Raw genomic sequence first — 27,522 nt, forward strand, 5'->3', positions numbered from 1 at the left:
TCTTGTCTGCCTTGGTGGCTAGTTGGTCAATAAGAGTGGTGTCCAAAAGATGCACCAGCACCGACTGGGTATTGGGCTGCATACGAGAGAAAAATAGTTTCATCCTGCGGCAATGAGCGGAACTTGCTCTCAGCGGACGGAGAGTTTCTGCGAAGCACCTCTAAGTTAAACTCCTCGTAGGATATCCCATCTGGTGCATCTGTCAGTAAATCCCAGACAGACGAAACAAGTGGGGACGGTAAGCCGGACAATGTGATTTGCAGTTTGGCCAGTGGTTCGCGAGTGCTGGTAGCAATAAAATAGGATTCCAGTTGCGAAAACCACATTTTCGCTTCCCCATTGAATTGAGAGAGCGGAACATTGTTCATTTTATAAAAGCAAAAAACGTTGAGAAGAAAGGAATGTGGAGGAACGCCAAAAGGAATTGGAGAAGGCAAGTTGGCGAAGCTTGAAAGGGAAAAAAAATTTTTTAGATGTCGACCGTTTACAACAGTTAACGGTTCTACTCGTCTGTTTTTTTTTTTGTTTTTTTGTTTTTTCATTCGCTGTAAACTTGTAAAATATAAACTTGTCTATTCGTTCCACGGGGTCACCATTTTTAGGAACTTATGCTCCTAACAAAGAAAGCTGAAATGTAGAAGGCAGACATTCTCCAAATACAAGAATAACAAGACGATAAGAATTTACAAATACGGCCGTAAGTCGTTTTAATCTTGATACTGAATGCAAATTACAGTACTTGTATAGAAAAAGATAAAGGCATTTTCTGTGCGTTTGTATTCATATACAAGATGTGGTTATTTTTTACCGTTACATCACTTGGAATCGCAGCAGGAAGAAAATACGTCTAATCACTTTGGTCGCGCCGTCCAAAAGCTATAGATTTCATTCTCCCACAATGCAGCACCACGACGTGTGCCATCCAGTAACCAATTGATGAGACAACTGCTTTCAAGGGAGGTAACTGTCTACTCCTTATTTCTTTTCAGAACAACTCTGGTGCCGGGTCAGTCACTATAACAATACCAATATTCATAGCAATTTATTTGACATTATCACGAGATCATCCGACTCCGCCCAAGTCACGGATCTCGTTGGACTATACATACTCCACCAGCTCGAAATACATTTCCCTAACCTCAAGTGAGGCCTCTACAGAAATGACGCCTTGCTAGTTGCAGAGCTTGGCAGAAACGTTAGCACGCCGGGCGAAATGTTTAGCGGTATTTCGTCTGTCTTTACGTTCTGAGTTCAAATTCCGCCGAAGTCGACTTTGTCTTTCATCCTTTCGGGGTCGATAAATAAAGTACCAGTTACGCACTGGGGTAGATGTAATCGACTTAATCCCTTTGTCTGTCCTTGTTTGTCCCCTCTGTGTTTAGCCCCTTGTGGGCAATAAAGAAATAAGAGCATGAATAAATCCTCTTTAGAACGAGCTAGAAAAAATGTACACAATTTTTTCTCTAGCCTAAATCTGTCTATTACTTTTGAAAATTCTCACAAAACTACTAACTTTTTAGAAGTAACTTTAAAGTTATAAACCTCCTAATACTCCCCTTATCACAAACCTAACAATACCTTAAATACTTAAACATTCATTCCAATCACCACAAATCCACCTTTGATAACATAGTCGAGAATATCTTGATCCGTATATATTAAATAAAAATCTATTTAAGTGATTTACGATATTTCTTGACTTTATATTTTCAGAAAGCAAACCTGGAATCACTTCATATAATCAGTGATATTTCATATAGAATTGCTACCACTTTAGTTTCCATGAAATATTATAACCCGTACAATTCTACAGTCGGCGCAGACTTATACATAATGATGCCTCTTAAATCAGTTATATTGAATTTTTCTATGTAAGTAAATTTCATTTTTCACGATATATACTTCTAGTCTAATCTACTGTTGTTTCCCTTTTAGCCTTAGAAAACGAAGTTCTTTAGAATAAGATACCAAATAAACCGGACAGTGCGATGTGTGAATTTTTAGAAGTCACTGAATATATTATGATGTTCAAGTAATGACCCAACGATTTGTAAAAAAATATATATATATTGAAATTATAGCAATTTACTAATTGACGATGTCGTAAATTTAGCATTGTATTTCTAATATTCTTATTAGCATTCTGATTATAAGGCATAGAGCTTACATGTTTTTTATGTAAAACTTTCTGCTTACAAAGCAGTTTATACATTCTCATGCCTGTTTAACTAGTGATTATCAACATTTTTGGTAAGAATTGATAAGTTTCATTCTCAGTCGGATGTTATGAAGACGTGCAATGAAGGAAAACCATTCGACAAGAAAGTAGGAGAGGGAAGCTAGTCTGCAAAGTAAAATATAATCAAAGTACTTCAGAAAGAAGCTGGTCTATTCATTTAGCTACAAGTGCTAGATATTAATAGACAGCTACGAGTGGGAAAACAGAATGACAGCAGAGAGCGCGTTATACTGTTTTCTAAAAGTCATGAAGATTATTTGAAGACTTACTTTCCAGTTATAAATTTCATTATCTCTCACATATTGTTCATTCTGTATGTTAATGAGCTACTTACTCATACCATCTTGTTACATTTCTGTACAAATACTGTTACTGTTTTTTGCTATTTATGACAACACACAAGTATTCAAATTGAATATCAGACACATCAAATTCACCATGATTTAGAAAGCTCTCATATCTCAGGAAACGGCCTCATGAAAATTTGATTAAATGCATAACAGTGAAAATGAAACGTTCTGTTGAAATACTTTATCAAAATAATTACGATTCATTTTGTTAATTATTTTCCAAATCAAGTCTTAATGCAATTATGGGCGCTATATGAGTTTATTTGATTATTACATACAAACATTTGGAACACAATGGAAAAATGTTCAAATATTCTTAAACTTCTAAAATACTGGATGTTCGGGCAAACTTTGACGACTTCTTATGTTTCCTTTCGTCAGGAACAGCTTGGTGAACAGTCAACAGCGTTGGAGATTAAAGTTGTAGCTTGGAAAAAAGTTAGCTGATACAGGACTTGAAAGCATCTAAATGCTCGAAAGTAGTTACTTGTAATCTAATGATTCACACTAGTTATCAAAATGTCGAAATCATGACTGCTGTCCAATGCTCTATGAACACTGAAAAAGTTGTAAAATATGACATGTTCGTAGGTCCTGTCAGCGACACTGTGAGGAATGCAGATTCCGGAGCCGCCTTGAGGCCGTGCTGGAAACCGAGGGTGGCTATTTTCAGTAAACTGTGATCTGACAGCCATAATCTAGTTGATATATTTTCACTTTTCAAAATACTTTTATTTCGGGATGGGATATTGTGTTTTCCTTTCCTTTGGTACAAACTGTCAAATGTAACCACTGTAATTTTTGAGATTTTTCAATGTTAATTATTTTTATTTAATTTTATTTTCGATTGCAGGGAAATTGATGGACATGTGACTGTAGGAGAAGTAAAGGAAAAATCAGTTGCTAAAGATATTTACGAAAAGGACGTAGGAAAAGGAAAAAGTTCTGGCTATTTTGAAGTCGAGTAATTTTATATTTTCCCAACTATTTGATATTTCTTGCACTTAGTATTTTAATAGCAACATCTCCAAAGTATTTCAGTTGTTTTTTTTTTATCATTTTCCAGACACCGCTTTACAAGAGCCTTTGATATGTCTGTTAATATTGAACCACAGAAGTATATAGTTTACAACTTGACTTACCAAGAACTTCTGACACGACAGAACAATAAATACAGGCACGACATTCATGTGACCACTGGTGAAATTATTGATGACTTTTTAGTTGAAATTTTCATTACTGAACCGCAAGATATTATTCACGTGTCTGTACCAAAAATTACAATTAATAAATTAGCGGATATTACCGTTGACAAAGGTTGGCAAATCATTTATGATTGGTTTTCTCTATATTTCCATTTTTTCATTATCGTTATAAACTTCATTTAACTACTGCTTTTATATGGTTCACAAAGAGGGTGCACTTCAAAAATACAGAAGCTATTCCTGTTAATAAAAAGGTTCCTGTAGCGAATTTTTATTTTTTATGTTGGAGGCAGTAAACAAAGATGTAATAAAAGTCAACAGAAGTAGATGTAAGGGAAATATAAGAAAACTACGTTAATAAAAATCTAGTCTCATTTCAAGTTCTATACTTGTACAACATGCAATAAAGATCCACATATAGGAATATAAGGTGGCAAATTGAAAAGAAGATAGGCCTACTCTGGAAGGATTAGAATTGATAAACATTCAACAACATTGCTAAGGCTAACAGAAATGTATGATATTGTTATGTCTCAAGCTACTGCTATCTCGCACCTTCGGATGATCTCTGCTCGACTGCTACTCGACAGCTACTCAACTGTCAGTCGACCGTCAGTCCACTCTATTCAACTGTCAGGTAACCACTCAACTCCTATCACGGTCAGACTACCTCTATTTATAAGTCTTGGTCGAGCCTACTGCTTCGCTTGGGGGCGTCGACACAACAGATATACAGATGACAAATTATATCAAAGATTATATTACTTTCTTCATTATTATCAATACTTATAAAAAGTACTATAGAGCTACAATTATCAATAAATTGTCTACAAATTAATCTTCATTCTCCGATAAAGAAAATACTTCACATCAAAATGGTACAAATGTCATTTCGTTTACAATTTACTAATATTATAATGTCTCTGAGATAAAATTGTCTCTTCCTAAAGATGATATCTTTCTAGAGTCAACAATATAATGTCCAAGTGCCCACTCTTGTAGTAGTGCCTCCTTCTCCAAGTAGAATTACACTGCGCTGCAGTAAACATTTCATTGTTCTGCAGTAAGCATTATATTTTCCCATATATCAAGTGTTATCTATCCTCCAGTTAACAGTCCATTACCGTGCAAATATCGAATTAAATGTTATACTACCTCTAGTTACGGCATGCTTTTGTTAAATATTCTCTTACTAACCACTCTCACTGCATCACTATACTGTCTACCATTTATTAAGATCATCCTTGACAAACAATACAGTGCGCTACAGTAAATTCCAAACTTAATTGTTCACATTCTGGTAGTAAGCATAATGATTCCTCACTATATGCATTAGTAGTCAAGGAAGAATAAAAGAAAAGGTACAATAATACCCTACGTTTAACTGGTGTCTCAAACGGAAGTGGTTACGACATCCAAGGAATTCTAGGCTCTGGGGAATTTTGAACACCCAGGAGGTGCTATTTACAATGCAAACAGTAGCATGAAATAGAGAGAAAAGAGGGGCATCCTGAGTGTACCCGGTTCCTTAGACTTTCAGGAATTAAGAAACGAAATGCTTGCATAAGAGAAGGTGCTTGTTCTCTGAAGACCTTTAACTATTCAGCTCCCCGCCCCCATCAGAGTTTCTTACTATACTGTTGTAAAATAGATATCATTCAGTAAACATTTTGTGTTATCTCATCATCACCATGTTACGCAGTCCATTATTACTAATTAAAACTAGTATTAAGATGTCATACACTGACAACATTACTCGCCCAAGGTAAACATTATTTAATTCTGCCGCTGATCACGTTGCATTATCACACAGTAAATACGACACTGATTCGCAGTCAACATTAGATAGTCCATCAAACCTTTTAAATTATATCTCTTTAGGTTTGAAGATATTGAAATTACAGATATTCATTCAAGTCTGTTATAGATGTAAATTAAGTTATTGTTAATGATTTTCAATAGAGCTGGATTCTGCTTTAATTAAGAACATCAGCAGTAGAGAAATTTATATCAAATACAACCCAAGTCGTAAACAACAAGAAGAAATTATAGAGAAAGGTGTTGCCGCAGGTTTCTTCGAAGTAGAATATTGTGTAGATCGTCAATATATTTCAAATTCACTATATGTAAGTTATTGTTTTACATCAAATTCCCATTTTGCCATTTAAAAATGATTATAATATTATAACTATATGTTATACATGTGTGTGTGTGTGTGTGTGTGTGTGTGTGTGTGTGTGTGTGTGTGTGTGTGTGTGTGTGTGCATGTGTGTGTGTGTGTGTATGTATGTGTGTGTGCTTGCGTGTATCTGTGTTTATGTGTGAACGTGTATCACATTCATTTCTTCATTACATTATTTTTTTTTTCTTCATATATTGTTTAAAAATTATTTATTCTTCATAAATTGTTTATTCTTATTCTTTCACTTTCTATTTGCTTCTTTCTCTCTCTCTCTCTCTCTCTCTCTCTCTCTATCTCTCTCTCTCTCTCTCTCTCTCTCTCTCTCTCTCTCTCTCTCTCTCTCTCTCTTTAGCCCGTCTCCCTCTATCTCACTATCTCACTATCTCATTATCTCTCTCGTTCACTTTCATCTACACTTTTGAGTATGTGCGCGATTCCATATTTCTATGTATGCTGGCATGTATTTTGTGTGCTTTTGTTATATATCCTTATATACATACACGCGTATATTTATGCATAACTATATTGGTGAGACCGACTCTGCCTTTTGCACAGGCTGGATCGATATGAGATGGGCACCAGTCAGGTACCAGAGTTAATTCAAAAGGCAAAACCCTCACCCACTAAACTTTTGTTCTCACGCATATGTTATTTTGGACTGTTGTTATGTATTTTACTTCTCAGATCTCTCGACATTACTTGTTCCGGTTAATTCTGTGAGAGCAGGTTGCAACCTTTTGTTAAGTGTCTCAAAGGGTCTCTCAGGGTCTTTTTAAGATTAACACTCTTAGTGGAATAGGAAGTATTGTTAGATTTTTATCTGCGTATTGCAACTTGCTTGTTTAAAAGATTATTTATATCCAGACATTAAGTTTTCAAACCCAATCTCATCTCTTATTAATAACTGAGATTATTAATTTTGTATAGTATTTTACAATTAGTATATTGTTTAAAATATGCATTTAGCATTCTCCCCTTATTCTCTAAACATGGTTTAACAAAGGAAGCCTTTTTCGTCATATCTCCTTGATCTGCTTTGGATAATAGCTAAATTTTCTTTAAATCACACTCTGGGGGTTTGAAGAAAAGGAACACATTCAATCATGCATTCCTAGATACACTTAACAAGACTGAACTGTCCTGGCTGGAACGTCTCTAAACATTGGTCAGCTCGTGCCAGAGATCATGTAGGGCCAAGCATTAACAAGTCCATATGTATGAATATTAAAAGTCTCGGGTTCTTTGTGGTCACCATGACCTCTCATTGAAAGATAATGTAATTGCGATTGGTTTTATACTCATCAAAATATAAAACGTGTAAGAAGCGCAATAAATATTTGCATTTCCTGTGGGTGGCTAACTTTTGAAATATCTATGCCATAATGCTCGTCTTTGTTTTTCAAATAGGATTAAATATGATAATCTTAGAGGTTTATTACTTATCCCCTAAACAAAATTGATTTTATGGATTTTTTGATTGCCACATAAAGGTTAAAAGTAAATAAAGCTCTATTTAAGTGATTTACGATATTTCTTGGATTTTTTTCAGAACGTAAACCTGAAATCACTTCATGTAATCAGTGATATTAAATATCGATTTGCTACCACTTTAGTTTCCATGAAATATTATAACCCGCACAATTTTTCAGTCAGCGCAGACTTACACGTAATGGTGCCCCTTAATTCATTTATATCGGATTTTTCTATGTAAGTATAATTCATTTTCCGCAACATATATTTCTAGTCTATCCTACTGCTGTTTCTTTTTTAGCCAAAGAAAACGAAGTTCTCTTGGTATAAGTTATCGAATACAGCGGACCATTTGATGTATTAATTTTTAGAAGTCATTAATTATATTTAGACGTTCGGTTAATGACCCAACGATTTGAAAAAGCATACATCAGCGTAGGCGTGACTGTGAGGTAAGAAGCTTGCTTTCCAACCGGTTCCGGGTTCAAACTCGCTGCGTAACATCTTGGGGCAAGTTTCTTCTACTATAGCCTCGGGCCGACCAACGCCTTGTGAGTGGATTTGGTAAACGGAAGCTGAAAGAAGCCCGTCGTATATATGTGTATATATATATATATATATATGTATGTGTGTGTATATGTTGTGTATATGTTGTGTATCTGTGTTTGTCATCCCAACATCGCTTGACAACCGATGCTGGTGTGTTTAGGTCCCCGTAACTTAGTGGTTCGGCAAAAGTGACCGATAGAATAAGTACGAGACTTACAAAGAATAAGTCCTGGGGTCGATTTGATTCGACCAAAGGCGGTGCTCCAGCATGGCCGCAGTCAAATGACTGAAACAAGTAAAAAAAAAATTAAAAAATAAAATAAAATATGTGTGTGTGTGTTTGTGTGTCTGTGTTTGTCCCCCCAACATCGCTTGACAACCGATGCTGGTGTGTTTATATCCCCGTAACTTAGCGGTTCGGCAAAAGAGACCGATAGAATAAGTACTAGGCTTACAAAGAATAAGTCCTGGGGTCGATTTGCTCGACTAAAAGGTGGTGCTCCAGCATGGCCGCAATCAAATGACTGAAACAAGTAAAAGAGTAAAAAGAGTAAAGAGGGAAACTGTTCTGCAAATGAAAATGTAATCAAAGTATCATACGTCAGAGCGAATCTTAAGTTTTTTTTTTTTATTATTTAGCTATTAGTACCCGCTAGAAATTAAGAATAAATCACAGCTGCGTGTGGAAAATTAGAAGAATGACATCACAGAGTGCGGTATACGCTTTCCGTGAGCTTAGATAAAATACAGTCGTTAACTGATCAGGGCAGACAGTTTTATGAAGATTATTTTTGATTGAAAATCCGATCTGTCTGAAACTGTTAAGCGATTGATTAAAGCATTTTTCTCTTCATTTCCGTTCATATTCCCACGTACAACTAAACCCATAAATACAAACCATCCCAGTAGCTGGTGCATAGTCGTGGAAGCACAGCCTACAATATCTAAAAACAAGCGTTCATTTAGAAGTGTCTGTTCAACATTTCAATGCCTGCAAAACAATAAAGATTTGAAGGGGACACACTGTGCAGATTGCAAATTTCCACTCCTCCCAGCCTGTAAAAGTACCTTTAAAACAAAACATTATATTGTCTGCCGGTTCTATTTCTAGCTCAATACTGCTCACACACACACACACACCACACAAACACACACACACCACACAAACACACACACACACACACACACGCGCATAATTAATCTTATTCAAATCATGTTTTTAACTTAGATTACCGATCCTTAAAATTTTATAAACGCAACCCCACTGGTGAAAAGGATGTCCGTTCATTTACCTTTAAATCTTCAGCTTCTCTCTTTCTTCTCTCTTTCTGTCTCTCGATAAAAATATACCTTTATCTAAACGTTCCAATTTCTGTATGTGATACCAGCCTTTGCATCACATACAGAAATCCCTGCGCATGGCCCACAGATGTATTGCGACATTTTTAGGGAAATCGTAAGTATTTAAGGTATTTAAAAAGCCTTGGTATTTTTAATGCCCCACATCAGTTATATCATTGTTGTAGAATAAGCCACAAGCAGAGTATACCCACTCAACTTGCCGATAATTTACCTACAAGTATCTCAGAACTGAAAGAAGACCAGATAAGCAATCACACCATTAGGAGCAAAAGATCTATCAGATGTTTGCTCTCCAGCTTCTGGTCTATCACGTTCGAGAATCCCGTTGAAAGCATGATTATTGCACTTGCCTTCAGCGAAGCTTCTCATTGTGAATGCCATTAAAGTCTCTTGACTAAGCTACTTGTGCTTAATGTCCATCCTTCTCTAACATCTTGGTTATGAAGATCATTTGAAGATCTACTTTCTAACTATAAATTTTAATATCAATCTCATACCGTTGATTTTGTACTTTAACGAGCTACTTACTTTTCCCATCTTACGTTTCCCTACTTACACATACCATCCCGTCGAAAGGCGACGAGCTGGCAGAAACGTTAGCACGCCGAGCGAAATGCTTAGCGGTATTTCGTCTGCCGCTACGTTCTGAGTTCAAATTCCGCCGAGGTCGACTTTGCCTTTCATCCTTTCGGGGTCGATTAAATAAGTACCAGTTACGCACTGGAGTCGATATAATCGACTTAATCCGTTTGTCTGTCCTTGTTTGTCCCCTCTGTGTGTAGCCCCTTGTGGGTAGTAAAGAAATAATACCATCCCGTCGGTAAGAAAACCACATTTCTATACAAATGTTGTTACAGTTTTTTTTTGCTATTTATGACGACACACAAGTATTCAAATTGACTTTCAGACACATCAAGCGCACCATGATTTAGAAAGCTCTCATATCTCAGGAAACGGCCTCAAGAAAATTTGATTAAGTGCATAACAGTGAAAATGAAACATTCTGTTGAAATACTTTATCAAAATAATTACGATTCATTTTGTTAATTATTTTCCAAATCAAGTCTTAATACAATTGTGGGCGCCATGTGAGTTTATTTGATTGTTACATACAAACATTTGGAACACAATGGAAAATTTTCAAATTTTTAAACTTCTAAAATACTGGATGTTCGGGCAAACTTTGATGACTTATGTTTACTTTCGTCAGGAGATTAAAGTTGTAGCTGGGAAAAAGTTAGTTGATACGAGGACAGGATGGCATCTGGAAAAGTAACTGGAATACAAGTAACTGGAAAATTGTTACTTGTATTCTAATGATTCACACTAGTTATCAAAATGTCGAAATCATGACTGCTGCCCAATGCTCTATGAACACTGTAAAAGTTGTATGATATGACATGGAAATCATGAAAACCAAGATCCCCCAAATCGTGATGGTCTTTTGATGTGTCTTCAGTGAGGGTGACATCATGCAAACCTGTATTTCTGAATAGAGCCTTAGACTCAATTTAGACGTCTATGTGAAGCTGGTAACGTCTATGTGAAGCTGGTAACGTCTATGTGAAACTGGTAACGTCTATGTGAAACTGTGGCTAATACCTAGCTGTATAGGATTGCTACTGAAAGGTCATATGTGTAACAGCAGGATTCGGCCCCTTGCCATACTTCCAGAATGAGTCAGACGTGGTTGTCGAAGAATCTCTACGACATCAACAGCTCTAATTTCTGGTATCTTCATTCCTCCAATCGCAATATCATGGATTATAATATGTGTCAAATACTCTGCCAGCAACATTAAGAATGAGCTGGTGGCCAAGATCAAGGAAGCGTTCGTAGGTCCACCCAACGACACTATGAGAAATGCATGCGCCTGGAGGCCGTGCTGGAAACCGAGGGTGGCTATTTTCAGTAAACTGTGATCTGACAGCCATAATCTAGTTGATATATTTTCATTTTTCAAAATACTTTTATTTCGGGATGGAGTGTTTTCCTTTCCTTTGGTACAAACTGTCAAATTTAACCGCTGTAATTTTTGAGATTTTTCAATGTTAATTATTTTTATTTAATTTTATTTTCGATTGCAGGGAAATTGATGGACATGTGACTGTAGGAGAAGTAAAGGAAAAATCAGTTGCTAAAGATATTTACAAATATACCAGCGAAACAGGACAAAGTTCTGGCACTGTTGAAGTCGAGTAATTTTATATTTTCCCAACTATTTGATATTTCTTGAAGTTTTGGAATATCTCCAAAATATTTCAATTATTCTTTTTTATCATTTTCCAGACACCGCTTTACAAGAGCCTTTGATATATCTGTTAATGTTGAACCACAGAAGTATATAGTTTACAACTTGACTTACCAAGAACTTCTGACACGACAGAACAATAAATACAGGCACGACATTCATGTGACCACTGGTGAAATTATTGATGACTTTTTAGTTGAAGTTTTCATTACTGAACCGCAAGATATTATTCACGTGTCTGTACCAAAAATTACAAATAATAAATTAACGGATATTACCGTTGACAAAGGTTGGCAAATCATTTTTGTGTGGTTCTTTCTGTACCTTCATTTGTCATTATCTTCATCAATCTTATTTAATCACTGTTTTTTTATATGTTCCACAGTGTGGGCGCACTACAAAATTAAAGAAAATCACATTCCTGATAATAGAAAGGTTTCTGTAGCGAAAATTTTTCTTTATACTGGGTTAAATCTAAACATTTCTTTAGGCAGTAAATAAAGCTGATATAAACGTCAACAGAAGTAAACGTTCAACAGTCGCTAGTCTTATATCAAGTTCTATACTTGTACAAAATACTACAAAGAACCATATATAGAAATAGAAGGTGGGGAATTAACAGCAAAGATATAAGGCATACTGCCGACGGATTAGCATTGATAATCATTCAACTACATTGCGAAGGGTAACAGATAAGTATGACATACCGATGACAGGCTATATGAAACATGAGGCAACTTTTTCTGACTATTACTCGTAGGTAGTACTATAGAGATGCAATTATCAATAAATAGTCTAAAAATTGCTTTTTATTCTTGTATAAAGAAAATACAATTCACTTAGAATAATGATACACATCGGAATCGTACGTCATTTTGTTTACAATTTACTAATATTATAATGTCTCTGGGATAAAATTGTCTCTTCCTAACGATTATATCATTCTAGAGTCAACAATATAATGTCCAAGTGCCCACTCTTGTAGTAGTGTCTCCTTCTCCAAGTAGAATTACACTGCGCTGCGGTAAACATTTCATTGTTCTGGAGCAAGCATTATATTTTCCCATATATCAAGTGTTATCTATCCTCCAGTTAACAGTCGGTTACTATACAAATATCAAATTAAATGTTATACTACCTCTTGTTACGGCACACTCTTGTTAAATATACTCTTGCTAACAACTCTCATTGCATAACTACACAGGCGATCACTTATTAAGATTGCCCTTGACACAGAATACAGTGCGTTACAGTAAATTCCAAACTTAATTGTTACCATTCCGATAGTATGCGTAATGATTCCTCACTATATACATTAGTAGTGAAGGAAGAATAAAAGAAAATTTCGGAAGGTACAATAATACCCTACGTTTAACTGGTGTCTCAAACGGAAGTGGTTACGACAGCCAAGGAATTCTAGGCTCTGGGTGGTCTTAAAGACCTAGCAGGTACTAGTTACAATGTAAACAGTAGTACAAAGTGGAGTATAAGAGGGGTATCCTGGGTGTGGCCGGTTTCTTAGACTTTAAGGGATTGAGAGATGAAATACTTACAAATGAGAAGGTACTTGTTCTCTGAAGACCTTCAGCCATTCAGCTCTTCACCTAGAGTTTCTTACTACACTGTCATAAAATAGATATTGTGCTGTGAACATTTTGTACCATCTCATCATCAAATGTTACGCAGTCCATTATTGCAGACAAACTAAACTTACCCACCCGCAGTAAACATTATTTAATTCTGCCGCTGTTCACTTTACATTATCATACAGTAAATATGACACTGATTCGCAGTCAACATTAGATAGTCCATCAAGTCGTTTAAATTATATCTCATCAGGTTAAGTGATATTGAAATAAGAGGTATTTATTCAACTTTGTTATCAATATTCAAATTAAGATATTGCTTGTTTTTAAAACAGAGCTGGATTCTGCTTTAATTGAGTACATCAGCAGTAGAGAGGTTTACATCAAATACAACCCAAGTCGTAAACAACAAGAAGAAACTTCAGGAATAGATGGTGTTGTTGCAGGCTCACTCAAAATACAGTATGATGTGGATCGTCAAAATAATTCAAATTTAATATATGTAAGTTATTGTTTCAAATCAAATTCTCATCTTGTCATTTAAAAGGGAATATTATACTATAATCTTATCTGATATAAATGTGTACGTATGTGTTATGAAGAAATCACAATTTCTTCATAACAACATATTTCATCTTCATATACAAGAAACTTTATTTTTATTCTTTCTCTTCCCTCTCTCTCTCTCTCTCTCTCTCTCTCTCTCTCTCTCTCTCTCTCTCTCTCTCTCTCTCTCTCTCTCTCTCTCTCTTTTCCCTTACTCTCTTTATCTCATTATCTCTCCCATTCACTTTCTTCGTCATTTTTAAATGTGCCCGTGCTTCCATATGTCTATGTATGTGTATTGGAATATACTTTATGTATTTTCGTCTTATATACCTATATCCATACATGATTGTATATATGCATAGCTATATCGCTGAGACTGATTCTGCCTTTCGTCCTTTCTGAGTCGATGAGATGCTTACCATTCAGGCTCCAGAGTGCATTCGAAATGCAAAACCCCCACCACTGAACGCATATGTTATATTGATTTGGTTCCTCGATCTTACTTGCTCCGGTTAATTTTGTGAGAGCGGACGGCAACCGGTTTTCAAATTTCTCACAGGATCTCTCAGGGTCTCTAAGGGGCATTTTTCACAAATTAATAGCCTTGGTAGCTAGATGTTAAGTATCTTGGAAGATCGCTGGCAAATCCAAGTTTGTTGTTCATAGATACATCTTTTGTAAGCGTAGACTTGACAGCAGTGTACAAACCCTGAGACGAACCATTTTCTACTACAATTGCACCCAGAAGAGCATCCTTGACATTAAGCGATTATTCATCAAAAAAGCAAGCAACTATTGCTAACTTGTTATAAGATTTGTCTAGTACTTGAAGTGTCACCCTATAGACTACTTCAACTGGATATTGGGGTGTCAAATTTTACTGTGGGGTGAAGGATAAATATTCACATATGAAGGCAAATTTGCGATGATCAATTGAGGCAACATTTTACTTGTTAAAAACATTACTCAGCTAAGCTATTAACTTCTGCGTTGATGTAAGTGTTTTTTTTAATATTTTTTAATGCGTGCATATTAGGAAAACGAAATGAGAATTGAAATACTAGGTTAAAACTGTGGTATCGATTTCTTGTTATGTTTGTTTGGTGGTTTAAACATCAAGAGACAGTCATGGAGAATAGCGACAACTTCTAAAATGACGATGGTAGAAACGTGGCAGCGGCTGAGTGTTTAACAATTAACCATTTTCATTAGATAAATAAAATCTTGAAAATTAAGCAAAGAGCCGACTATATACAGATTTATATAACAAAATCCAAAGACCTAGTAAAATGATATGTACGGTAAATTATCTTTGATCTGAGAATGTAGTGGACGTTGTTGAACACATCTATAAGTATGTGTCTTCTGGATTAGATAAAAGAATTAATCGAAGGTTCATACTGGTATTCCAAACTGCACAGTGGGTTATCTTTTATTTTGTTGTTAACATAAATAAATCTATTTCTCTTCTGATAACAGGACTACAATTACTATATATTTGATATGCTGTATATTGTGACTAAATATTATCATATCTGCTAGCAATATCTCATACTAAATAGTTGGAATAATTTCCCGTAAAATGTTATTAAAATAAACCATCATGTTCTATTTTCTCTTCAAAATTCGCAGGCAGTTGATGGCTACTTTGTGCACTTCTTCACTCCTGATTCCTTACCAAGTCTTCCAAAGCACATTGTATTTATGCTTGATATCAGTGCATCAATGTCTGGTCGTAAAATTGAACAAATGAGCGAAGCTATGGAAAATATCCTTGATCAACTCGATTCAGAACTTGATAAATTTCTCATCGGAACATTCAGTAGTGGCGTTTCGTGGATGAAGGACGAATTTTTAATATCAAACAATCTTAACAAAAAATTAGGCAAAAATTACATTAAGGAACTTCAAACCAATGGAAGTAAGTTAAAAAAAAATTATTATATTTATATCGAATTTTGTTTATCATTGCATTACAATCTATCAATATCGTTAAATTTTACTAGATCATATTAAGGAAGAAGACTCAGGGTTAACTTTAATTCTATTATCGTGAGTTCATGGATATATATAGTTCTTCAAATTATCGGCAAAGTTCCTTTTTGCTACATACTTTATTTAGTTCTTAAATTATCATTTTACATTCCGTATCCAGAAGATAAGGACGAAGCTGTTTTGCTAGCTTACTTCTTTTTACTCTCATATATGTCATGTTATAATATGTTAGTGTGATTGCTGGCAGACGTTGCAGTGCCAACACTTCCTTTAGAAGTTGTGATGAAGTTTCGTTGTATTTAGCCGCTAACCAGCTTTGCAGTAGCCGTCATTAACTTATATTCCCAACCTATTAGTTTTCCTCTTCAGTATGGCATCCTTTGTCTTACACTCTAAATATTCTTTTCTACTCTAGTATGCAACTAGTACTTAATTTATCGACTCCGAAAGGATAAAAGGCAAAAAGGCAAAATCGACATCGACGGAATTTGAACTCAGAATGTAGCAACGGGCGAAATGCCGCTAAGATATTCCGTCCAGCGTGCTAACAACTCTGCCAGCTCGCCACCTTTTACTTTCCAACTATTGAATTTACTTTTATTCAGAATGTTAAAATGTAAGTCCACTATTTGATAATGGTCCTTCATGTCCCTATTTTAAAGCTCTTATTACTAAGTATTACAGTCCTATTATTATTATTATTATTATTATTATTATTATTATGGTTCAGTAGTTTTATTTTTATCACGTGCTTTCACTTCACTACCGAGCGCAGCTCTGTGCGCCTTGGGTATGTGCTGTGGATTGCTGTGGTGCTCTTATGTTTACTGTATTGAAAGTGTTTTGCGTAGAATGTGTGCAGTACCCAGTAGTGCAATTTTCTGTATGTTATATATATTTGTAAGTCCTGGTGTTTTTGTTATGTATTTGTCTGAATATTTTTTTATTATACCTAAGGCACCTACTATGATAGGAATTGTTTCTGTTTTTAGATTCCACATTCGAGTTATCTCTATTTCCAGGTCTTTGTATTTTGAAAGTTTTTCCATTTCTTTTAGAGAAACGTTGTCATCTGCTGGTATTGATACATCAATTAGAAAGCATTTTTTTTCTTCGTGATCTTTGACAACTATATCTGGTCTATTTGCCTTGATTTCTCTATCTGTGTGTATTGGCATATCCCAGAGTATGGTTGCTTTCTCGTTTTCTGTGACCTTTTCTGGCGTATTATTATTATTATTATTATTATTATTATTGTTGTTGTTGTTGTTGTTGTTGTTGTTGTTGTTGTTGTTGTTGTTGCTGTTATGGAACTTTTATCTTGAACTCGCATGTTGCTTAAACATTTTAAAATAGTTTCACATTTTAACATCTAATGATTAAATTCATCTTTTCATGCCAAACGATTTGGTTACGGTTAATTTTGAATTATACGTCTGGGATGCTTTCTTATAAAGTTTGTATTGATGATCCTAATTCCTTATTAGTACAAACATTCTGTTATTTTTTTCTGAATATGTAATTTTACTTTTTTCTCAGGTACAAACATTAACGCTGCTCTCCTTCAAAGTGTAGAGAAACACAAATCAACTTCAACCTCTACGAAGAAAAGTATTATCGTATTTCTTACTAACGGATATCCAACAGAAGGAGTCACTAACCTCGAAGAAATCAAGAAAAATTTCAGAGAAGCCAACGAAGAGATTTCATTATTCACCCTTTGTTTCGGAGAAAAATCTATCAATAATTTTTTTCGTAAGCTTGCCACAGAAAACGGAGGATTTAATAGGAGGATCTACATAGACTCTGACAGTAAACTTCAAATTGAAAATCTTTTTAAAGAAATATCTAACATTTTATTAAAGGATATTACATTTGTTTACTTAGATGATGCTGTTAATACTAGTTCTACATCATTTAGCAACTACTTCAAAGGATCAGAATTAGTTGTTTCCGGTGTTTTGCCGCAAGAATACCGACCAACTATAAATGTGAGTTTAACAATGACAAACCACTTGGGGCCAAATAAGGAAAATTTGGAGCTAGAATTATATGGAGATGACTTTACCTCAGATGATGGTTTTTCGCAAAATTCCAGTTTGACTAGTATTCAGTCATTTTCTGAAATTACTGAAAAGACTTATGCTTATCTCACTTTGAGACAACTTCTCATGGAAGACGAAACAAATGAAGTGCGTCATGATATTCTTAATTTAGCTCTAAAGGTGAGTAAAAAGGATATCATTATCAATTACATCTTTATTTTAATAATATTTTTAAAAATAATATAATTTATTTGTTATTAGTTATCGATGTCAGTCAATGTCTGATAAATGCACTTTTATTCTTTTACTAATTTCACTTATTTGCCTGCGTTCATGCTGGGGCACCTCATGAAAGTTTAATTAAGTCTGCTCGACAAGAGTACTTATTTTTCAAATCTGGTATCTGTTGTATCGGACTCATTTTGCCGAACAAGTAAAATTGTTGCAAAATCAGCGGCTGTGTGTTCGCTTGAAATATATACATATTGCGTAGAGTAGAGTGCTGCCATCATCTTTGGCAGACAAAGTGTCCAGTATTGAGGAGTGGCAGAAATAGCTCGAAACCAGGACTGGTCTACTTGTCCCGTTGCTAGGAGATGGTAGGGGTTCGCACCCCTGCTCACAATTTTATCGGATGCAGCTGTGCATCGTTAACCAGCTAGAGGAGATGTCCTCTTGGGGTTAAAAAGTCGCAGTAGAGCCCGCTCGAACGGGCAATCATGTTAAAGTGGCTACGAATATTACTTAATTATAATCTAACTTCCATCAAATTATTGTGTGTTTATACAAAATAATGAAAAGAATGCTCCTTTTCAAAATAAAAAAAAGTTAATATATTGGAATAAAATTAGATATAACAATATTAACATACACAAATGCATGCATCCTTCCATCCATCTATCCATCTATTCATACATAAAACCATCCATACATACACGCATACATACATACATAATACATACATACATGCATACATACATATACTTTCTCAGCACCACCTTTGTCTTTGAATCATTTTTCTTTCATTGTATGTTCTCTTACTCATTGCCTGTCACTAATCTAGTATGTGCATTCATGCAGCACATCTTATGTTAACTTTCTCTACATCTCCCTATTATTTCTTTCTCTCTCTCTCTCTCTCTCTCTCTCTCTCTCTCTATCTCTCTCTCTCTCTCTCTCTCTCTCTCTATCTCTCTCTCTCTCTCTCTCTCTCTCTCTCACACACACACACACACACACACACACACACACACACACACACACACACTCTTCCGTTCTCTATACACCATGTAAAGCGTGACTAGACAAATCATTCAACCGATCAATCCACCAACATTTCTTTCGGTTATTATTACATAAAGATTCTCAGAAAAACAAAATGCGAATTTGGACATCGTAAGAAATGGATTTAGAACAAATATGAATGCAAGTAAATAATGTATTACATTCAATCGATTACAATTTTGCCTATTTTTACAACTCTTGAAGCTATCTAAAAATAACGTCTACGAAAACTTAAGGGATGAAATATCGATGATGAAAAGATTAATCAACCCTAATCAGCTCACCTTTCCACCATGTAGTATTACATTTTCTTGATTACTCTAATAATAATAATAATAATAATAATAATAATAATAATAATAATAATAATAATAATAATGATAATAATGATAAGCAATCTAAACGTAAGAAATGTAATGTCGATGATGGAAATATTTCATGTATAGTTTCCTTATTAATACTACTGTTGTCCTAAAACTAATATTCTTGTTTTTCACAGTATAATTTCGTAACTCCATTAACATCAATGGTTGTCACTAAATACAAAGTGAATGAAGAACTGTTTGAAGAAGGTAATTTTATCATTCATACCACTTTAATGACAAGCTCCTGAGGTCATGATAACGAAATATTTAAACTGAGATGACTTTACCATATACGTCTTGTTGAAATGAATTTGTTATGGTTGTTTAAATTATAAAATCTAAAATTATATGTTATTATTTATCTAAATGTATCCATGATTGCCATGCTCTACAGCTAGGTATCAAACGTACAGATCTGCAATGATTAATGTAAAAAGTTTAGCACTACTATCCTAGATTTCGTTCTATATGTAATATTTTCGCTTAAATACAACCTGTAGAAATTACGGATAAAATGTATAGAATTTTATGAAACTTTATTGAAAAATGACGAGTTTTGGGGTTTTATGTTTTGTTTTGTTTTTGTCTTGTTTTGGGTTTTTTTTTTGTTTTTGTAAATGCGTCGGTTAATTCATAAAATACGATGAAACTTTTTATGTGACATGTTTGATAAATTATCCAATATTCTGCTTTTAAACTTTTAAAATTAGTAATAAATACATAAGATAACACGAAATTTCCGAAACATATTTCAGAATATAAAAAACATAAATTTACTCATATATAATATCTAGAAAATTACATTATCGTTTATATACTTTAAGCTATTTATAGTAACGATTAAAGTATTATCAATAAATCTCACCATAGCTACAATCACAGCAGTGTACCACTGTTCTTCACTACGCTGAGGATATGGTTGTCATAAGGTCTCCTTTGAATGCTCCCTTGGTTCATCTATGAAATTTTGTTGAAAGTCATAAGCAGAGATCATAGATATTATCACATTGTGTCTGGGTTTTAAATACGTAACTGAAGAAATCTACCAAAATATGTAAATATGTAACTGAAGAAAGCTACCAAATAGATAGGCATGGTAGCTTAAACCAGCTCAAGGGATCGTTGTTACAAACAGCAGGTTGCTTCTCTACAATACGTAACCACTCTGTCCACATCTCATTGATCTACCTCACCAAATTTATGTTCATCGTATCAAACATTGACAGCAATAAACTCTGACTAACGGTTGAGAGATAAGCGACTTAATAGTATTGGAATAAAAAAATATGATGATTTTCAATAATGTTAGATTCATAAATCCTCCTTCACAATTTCTTTATTTCTCCCCTATTTTTTTATGACCATTCTTAATAAAATTTCTCTGATGTGGAAAAGAAATATAGTTGATGGTAAGATATAACTGAATTATACTTACTGTGCAATGTAGGAAAGACTAATTACGTAGTATATTCTAAAAATACATAATACTACATTAATCGTATTTTAGACTGATCCAGCAAACATTTTCAGAATAATCGCTATCCTAGTATGTAACATGCTGTACACCCAAAATAAGGAAAAATTTTTATTGAAAAGTCCGCAATCGAAACCAGCAAGGAAAGCAAACAGGTCTATACAATTCAGTTATGTATTGAAAAACATGATAAAGTTTACAATGATGGCAGTACAGACTTGATGCAAAATAATTGGATCGATAGTCAAATACTGGACAAAGTAAAATAATCACCAGAGTCATAAGTCCAAGAAGTATTGAATGAAGATGTAGGTTCTCGATCACAGAGATTTCAATGCCGAAGATGACGGTTGACGAATGGTCTTGGCAGCGAGCATAGATTTGAAAGCTATATAATCCAAAGTCGTCCCTCACTTTTCAGCCACTGTCTTTTATACTCTAAGGCACTTCCAGAACAATCTAGCATTGTTTCTCCCCCAAATGCAAGTATCTTCTCGTCTAAGGTAGTAATTTCTCTGAGCCGAGGGAAGCAAAGAGGAGGTAACTCTAAGGCAACACTTTTTTCTTTGAGATTAATTGGTGACTATATATATGGTGACTTCACTGGTTCACAACCAACCAATGGGCTAAACATTTTCAATCCAAAGATAACTAAAACTTAATTATTACAATATTACAATTAAGAAAAATACATTCTCATAACATTATCTATGTAAGTGCTTAAAAAATGATGAAACCGCTTTCTCTTCTGGTACATTTTTCTTTATGTTTTATTATTTCATACCATAAATTATATTTTGAGATTAATCATTTGTTCAATTTTCATATTTCTCTTCCTTTGCAGAATACCTTCCTTCACGTAAGTATGTTCAAATTTGGATTGCTTGAAACACCAATACTATATTATCTCTTTCATTCATAAATCAATTCAAGTCATCTTTAAATCAGACAACTTATTTTCTTTTACGTTTGTAGCTAAGATTTTTGCTTGCTCGTCTATATATTTTTTTTTTGCATTTATTTTTAGTTGTAGCCATGAAGCACAAGACCAGTTTTTATAGGGAAGTGGTATAGGAAATCCAACTAACTCCATTGTATTAATGGGACTTATTCTATCGAGCCGATGGAGATATTAGATGAAGTTTACACTATAGACTCGGCTGATAGCCAGATCCGTCTTACATATGGTAACAAACTTTTTACACAAACCCACAAATCAGCAATGTACGGAAACTGAAGTAAACGGTAAAAACGAGTCCATAACACTACGCATACTTTGCATAGTTAAGGCTGCTATCGACTAAAATGAGGCATTCTGGGCCAAGGACTTTCGGTAATTATTCATAATTCTTTAAAGTCCACTGAAAGAGGTGACTGAAGCAACACCGTGGTCGAAGTCGAGAATTTCTCCAGTGTCAGCTATACACTCAAGTAACCCAGTAAGAATGAAAATACCGTAGATATCAATATGAAGTAACAGAGAACTGGTATGAGCATGTACCAAGTAAAGTTATGCAGGAGGATGGAAAAGTAACGATACTCTGGGACTATGATTTTCAGACGGATCGTGTAATCGAACACCGTCGGCCGAATATTGTCTTATTGAATAAGAGAGACAAATACTGTCAGATCATTGATGTAGCCATACCAAATGACATAAATGTTGTGAGTAAAGAGGTTGAAAAAATCACCAAGTACTCCGAATTGAAAGTGGAAATTGCAAGACTGTACGGAATGCGAGAGAGTAATGTAAAAGTGATGCCAGTGGTGATCGGAGCGCTGGGCGCAATGCCATTGAAACTTCAAAACTTCTTATGCAGGATTGATGTTTTGCATGGGATTGATGCCTTAGGGGATGAGATTGGTGCCTTCGGAATGAATGACAGCAAAGATCGATGACAACAAATATTTAGAGGAAACACAAGCCAAAAAACAAACCTCTACGTGGTCGAAATATCTGCAAAAACTTTGTCGAATTTGTCAAATTCACACGATATTTCTTTCAATACTCATGTAGGTATAATTTTTTAGTGGAATATCGTGTAATATTGGCTTTGTAACTAAAATCAGACAATATAGCACCGTCGAAATAAGTTCCAGTTTGAAGTAAGTTTGAAGTACATACACGTACTCGACGGGCTTTCATTCTTAAAAGAATGGCTGAGTAATATGTAATGCCTAATCTCTCTCTTCTGGTAGAAGGATTAGATATAGTTGATCAGAAGGTTCATCTGCAATAATCAGGGATCTTTAATCCTAAACCAACTATACAATATTGTTTATATGTAGTGATTATTCTTCAAATATATTTGAACATAATTATTTATATTTTCTTATTTTCATATCCCTATAATATGTTTATTACTTTTTCAGGATTTGTGAATCAAGGTAAGTAGATAATTATTTCATAATATATTTAAATTCACAATACTGCATTTAATAAAAGTCATATTCATCAAAATTTATAAGTAAACAAGTTTGGTTATGTGATTAACAAGCTCGCTTTGCACCCGTGTCGTGAGACTGAACCTGTTTTCGGGTTCAGTCTTAATGCATTTGTCCCCACCACAGCTTGACAACCAATATCGTTTTCTTTACGTCCCTGTAACTTAGTCGTTTGGCAAAATGGTCGATAGAATAAGTAGTAGACTTTAGAATAATCAATGGGATCAATTTGTATTTAATTCATCTTTTAAGGCAGTGCTCCAGTACGGCCGGAATTCTATGAGAAAACAAGTAAAAGCCAAAATATGAATCAGCATATGCCAAAGACACATTTGTATCTATGGCCCATTGAATAGGAATGAAGATTCTCTTGTCTTGGCTGAAAGACAGCTGAAGATCTTTTAGTGAAAGATTTGCAATGGTTTTCTGGAATTTGTTAAACTTTCAAGGGGATCTCGAAGTCCTATTGTTTGAATAAAAGAAAATATTAATAATTAAGTAAAATACATTTTAATATTTTACATGTGCAAAAAAAGAAGGTGGCAAGCCAGGCAAAAATGTAATGAGTTATGGGCCCAATATTTGGTCCTACTTGTTCGGGTCTTTTCTCAACAGCATCATAACGCCACGGGTCACAGCATTGGGAAATCCCCCGTTCTCTTCTCAGCTGATGTAGAAATGCACCACGACGAGTGCGTCATCTGCGCATGCACATGATGTTGCTACAAGCCTCTGAAATCGAGTTAACGCGTGCTGAACTAACTGAATAACAAAATGTGGGTATGCGTCGGGGCGAATGAACAGACAATCCTTTCCAAAAAATTCATCTCAGGATAATGATGACGAAGTTAAGTAGCTTGTGTCTCGTTGTAGAGCACCGATCTCCAGATAACAGTTGGGTCTTTGAAAAGGAGTGAAAAAGTTATGATATATTCTGATAAGAACGTAGTAGAATACAGCATAAAGCTCGTCCACCTTCAGATTTCACCCTGTGCTATTCAATAGAAGTATCAGGTCATCCCATAAGTTCTCTCCGATTTTACCTTTTTTTTAATAGTATTTTAGAATGTCTAATGGAATTAAAAATTATTTCTATGCATTTGTGTGCATTTAAACTAATTAAATATTATTTTACAGAATAATAGAATTTAAATTTCTTTGACTAAAACCCTTTCTAACATTGAAGTATCCAAAGAGCATTTAAGACACATAATGCTTTATGAGTGCAAAAAAAAACTCTGCAGCCGAAGCGACTCGAAACATACGCTCAGTTTATGGGATAGAATGCTTGAATGAAAGAACTTGCAGAAGATGATTTGCAAAATTCATAAGTGGAGATTTCTGCCTTGAAGATGAAGATCGAACAAGACGTCCAGTTGAGTTTGATGATAAGCTCTTTGAGGCATTACTTGAAGAAAATCCTGCGTTATTAGTTGAAGAATTGGCAATAAAGCTTAGTTCAAACCATACAACTGTTCATCGTCATCTTCAACAACTTGGAAAGGAGTTCTTCGCTTTGAAATCAAAAGAGTTTTACAATGAAGGGATTAAAAAGCTTGTAAATAGATGGAAAGAAGTCATAGATAATCAGGGAAAGTACATTGATGATTCAATTTCAATTAAATATAACATTTGATCACTTGTTTTCTTTATTCAAAATTCGGACAGAACTTATGGGATGACCTGATATTATACATACGCGTTTGTGCGTGTGCGTATACGGCAATGATTACGATGATAAAAACAGAGAACGACAACAGCTAATACAAAAGTTTATGTCAAATTCACACGACATTTCATTATAATGCGAGTGCATATTGCCCAAGTATACATAGTGGAACACGATGTGATATTGTCTTCGTCACTTAAGCCAGACAATAATGACAGTGTCGAAAGTACATACACATACTGGACGGACATTCGTTGTTCTAAAGAATGCTTAATTAATTCGTGATGCTTAATCTAACTCTTCTGATGGAAGGATCAAATACTTTTGATCAGAAGGCCCATCTGCAATAATCAATGATCTTCAGTCCTAAACTAACTATACAATATGGTTTGTGTTGGTTTCTATTTGTTATTCTTTAAGCGTATGTGAGTCTAATTATTTATATATTTTCATATCGCTATAATATTTTTATTGTTTTTGCTTTTTCAGCGATAGTGATACATGGTAAGTAGATAATTATTTCATTTATTTATATTCATAATATTGCAATTTATGAAAGATTTATTTATCAATTTTCATATATCAACCTGCTTAGTTGTTTGGTTAACAAACTCGCTTTACAAACATCTGTTTTCCAGTTCAATATAGTCTGGAACTATTGTCTTCCACTATAGTTCCGGACCAGCCAATGCCTTGTGAGCGAAACTGATAGATGCGTGTGCGTGCGCGCGTTTGTGTCTTTGTGTCTGCATTTGTCCCTACCACAGCTTGACAACTGATATTGATTGCTTTACGCTCCGTAACTTAGTCGTTTGTCAAATAGAATCGAGCAACATGTTTTTAATGCATTCTTTAAGGCAGCGCTCCAGCATGGCCAAAATCTTATGAGTGAAACAAGTAAAAACTAAAATATGAATCAGAACACACCAAAGACACACTGGTATCTCTGACCCATTGAATGGGAATGAAGACTGTTTTGTCCTGGCTGAAAGTCTGCTGAAGATTTTTTAGAGAAAAATCTGCAATGGTTTTCTGGAAAATTTAAACTTCCAAACAATTCGGGGATCTCGAAGTCTTATCGTTTGAATGAAAGAAAATATGTTTAATCAACATTTTTAATATTTTACATGACTACAGTTAATAATTCTTAAACTAACATATGGATTGTCTCTATGCAATAGATCAAACCTCGCTCGAAACAGCAATAACTTTAAACACAATAAATATTTATCATACATAGCCATATGATAGGATAGTGAGTGTTTTGAAGATCATCATCCTTCAACAGCCAAAAGCGACTTGTGTATCTGCGCATACAGGTGATGTTGCTACAAACCTCCGAAAGTGAGCTAAGGCATACTGAAGTATCTGAAGAGTTAGTGAGCCCGTGTAGGGGCAAATGACCAATCCTTTTTAGAACATGCCTCTCAAGTTACCGGTGATGCAACCAAATAGTTTGCATCTTGTTGCAAAACCCCGAGCTCTAGACAAAAATTGGGGCTTGGGAAAAGAGTGAAAAAAAATCCCACAAGTTGTGTCTCAATAGCCACTCAGTGTATATGTATGCAATAGTGTAATATCTCTTGACGGCCAAACTTTATTCCAAAGGTTATTTAATCAACATGGAGTGATTGTATTCCTCTTTCTGCAGAAGAATAAGACGCAGTTGTCCAGAAAATTCTAAACAGCTATATCTGGCAACACCATGTTTTTTTTTGTTTTGTTTTTTGTTCTTTCTTTGTTTTTTTTTTTTCTTTTTGTCATAACACCGAAAAAAGAAAAGTCAGCAGTAATTGTTTTTGTTGTAGCACACAGTCCGCACTAGAATTTCATCGTGTCCCCACCACACACACACACACACACACACACACACACACACACACACACACACACACACACACATCTGCAAATATCTCTCAAAATATATTAAATCATTTCCTCATTTTGTGTCCTAAATACTTAAACTCATTAGTAACACATAGACCGCAAACTGTGGTAACGTATGTCTAAACACATACGTTAACATAAATATATTTACATTTGGTATAAACTTTGATAAATTATAGTATGTTTCGGTCAAAATTGCCCCCAAGCAATCATATAAGTTTGAAGTCACTTTTAGTGGAATCATGACCCATTCAAATACGGAGTTATTGTTAACTGAGATGTATCCATGTATGTGTGGCTTGTCTCGCATTCTTTGAAGATATTTGTACAGATAGCGTTTAAAGGTGATAGACTCTATTTTGTTTCTTTGATTTGTCTTAGAATAATGTTAATTAGAGAAGTGTCTGTTAAGGAAAATTATTTATGTATTTATGTGTTATAAGCTTGAAATGTGTAAAGGGCGTATGGCACGAGGTCCCAACTTAGAATAAATTTGATGTTAAGGTTGTCTGGGCAATGTTTGTGGTACATCCTCTACATTTTAATTATTATACGCTATCATAAATATTTATATATTTTGATACTTACATAACTATGTATAATTTTTATTACTTT

The 27,522-nt window shown here is 34.6% G+C and overlaps 1 protein-coding gene across 5 annotated transcripts in view; it reads left to right on the forward strand.

Annotated features, from left to right (window-relative positions):
- Positions 1-27,522, forward strand: part of LOC106879656 (inter alpha-trypsin inhibitor, heavy chain 4) — an 86,335-nt gene that overhangs the window by 5,644 nt on the left and 53,169 nt on the right. For all 5 annotated transcript variants that reach the window (XM_089352036.1, XM_089352035.1, XM_089352032.1 and 2 more), the window contains exons 2-15: positions 1,714-1,871; positions 3,443-3,553; positions 3,656-3,906; positions 5,757-5,920; positions 7,526-7,683; positions 11,445-11,555; positions 11,647-11,897; positions 13,530-13,696; positions 15,376-15,664; positions 17,278-17,963; positions 19,567-19,639; positions 21,751-21,765; positions 23,280-23,294; positions 25,510-25,524. In XM_089352036.1, coding sequence (XP_089208162.1) covers positions 1,714-1,871; positions 3,443-3,553; positions 3,656-3,906; positions 5,757-5,920; positions 7,526-7,683; positions 11,445-11,555; positions 11,647-11,897; positions 13,530-13,696; positions 15,376-15,664; positions 17,278-17,963; positions 19,567-19,639; positions 21,751-21,765; positions 23,280-23,294; positions 25,510-25,524 — 2,464 coding nt within the window. The remainder of the gene's footprint in view (positions 1-1,713; positions 1,872-3,442; positions 3,554-3,655; positions 3,907-5,756; positions 5,921-7,525; positions 7,684-11,444; positions 11,556-11,646; positions 11,898-13,529; positions 13,697-15,375; positions 15,665-17,277; positions 17,964-19,566; positions 19,640-21,750; positions 21,766-23,279; positions 23,295-25,509; positions 25,525-27,522) is intronic.

The sequence above is a fragment of the Octopus bimaculoides genome, chromosome 5, assembly GCF_046866305.1.
Source record: "Octopus bimaculoides isolate indiv1 chromosome 5, ASM4686630v1, whole genome shotgun sequence".
Classification (NCBI taxonomy): Eukaryota; Metazoa; Mollusca; class Cephalopoda; order Octopoda; family Octopodidae; genus Octopus; species Octopus bimaculoides.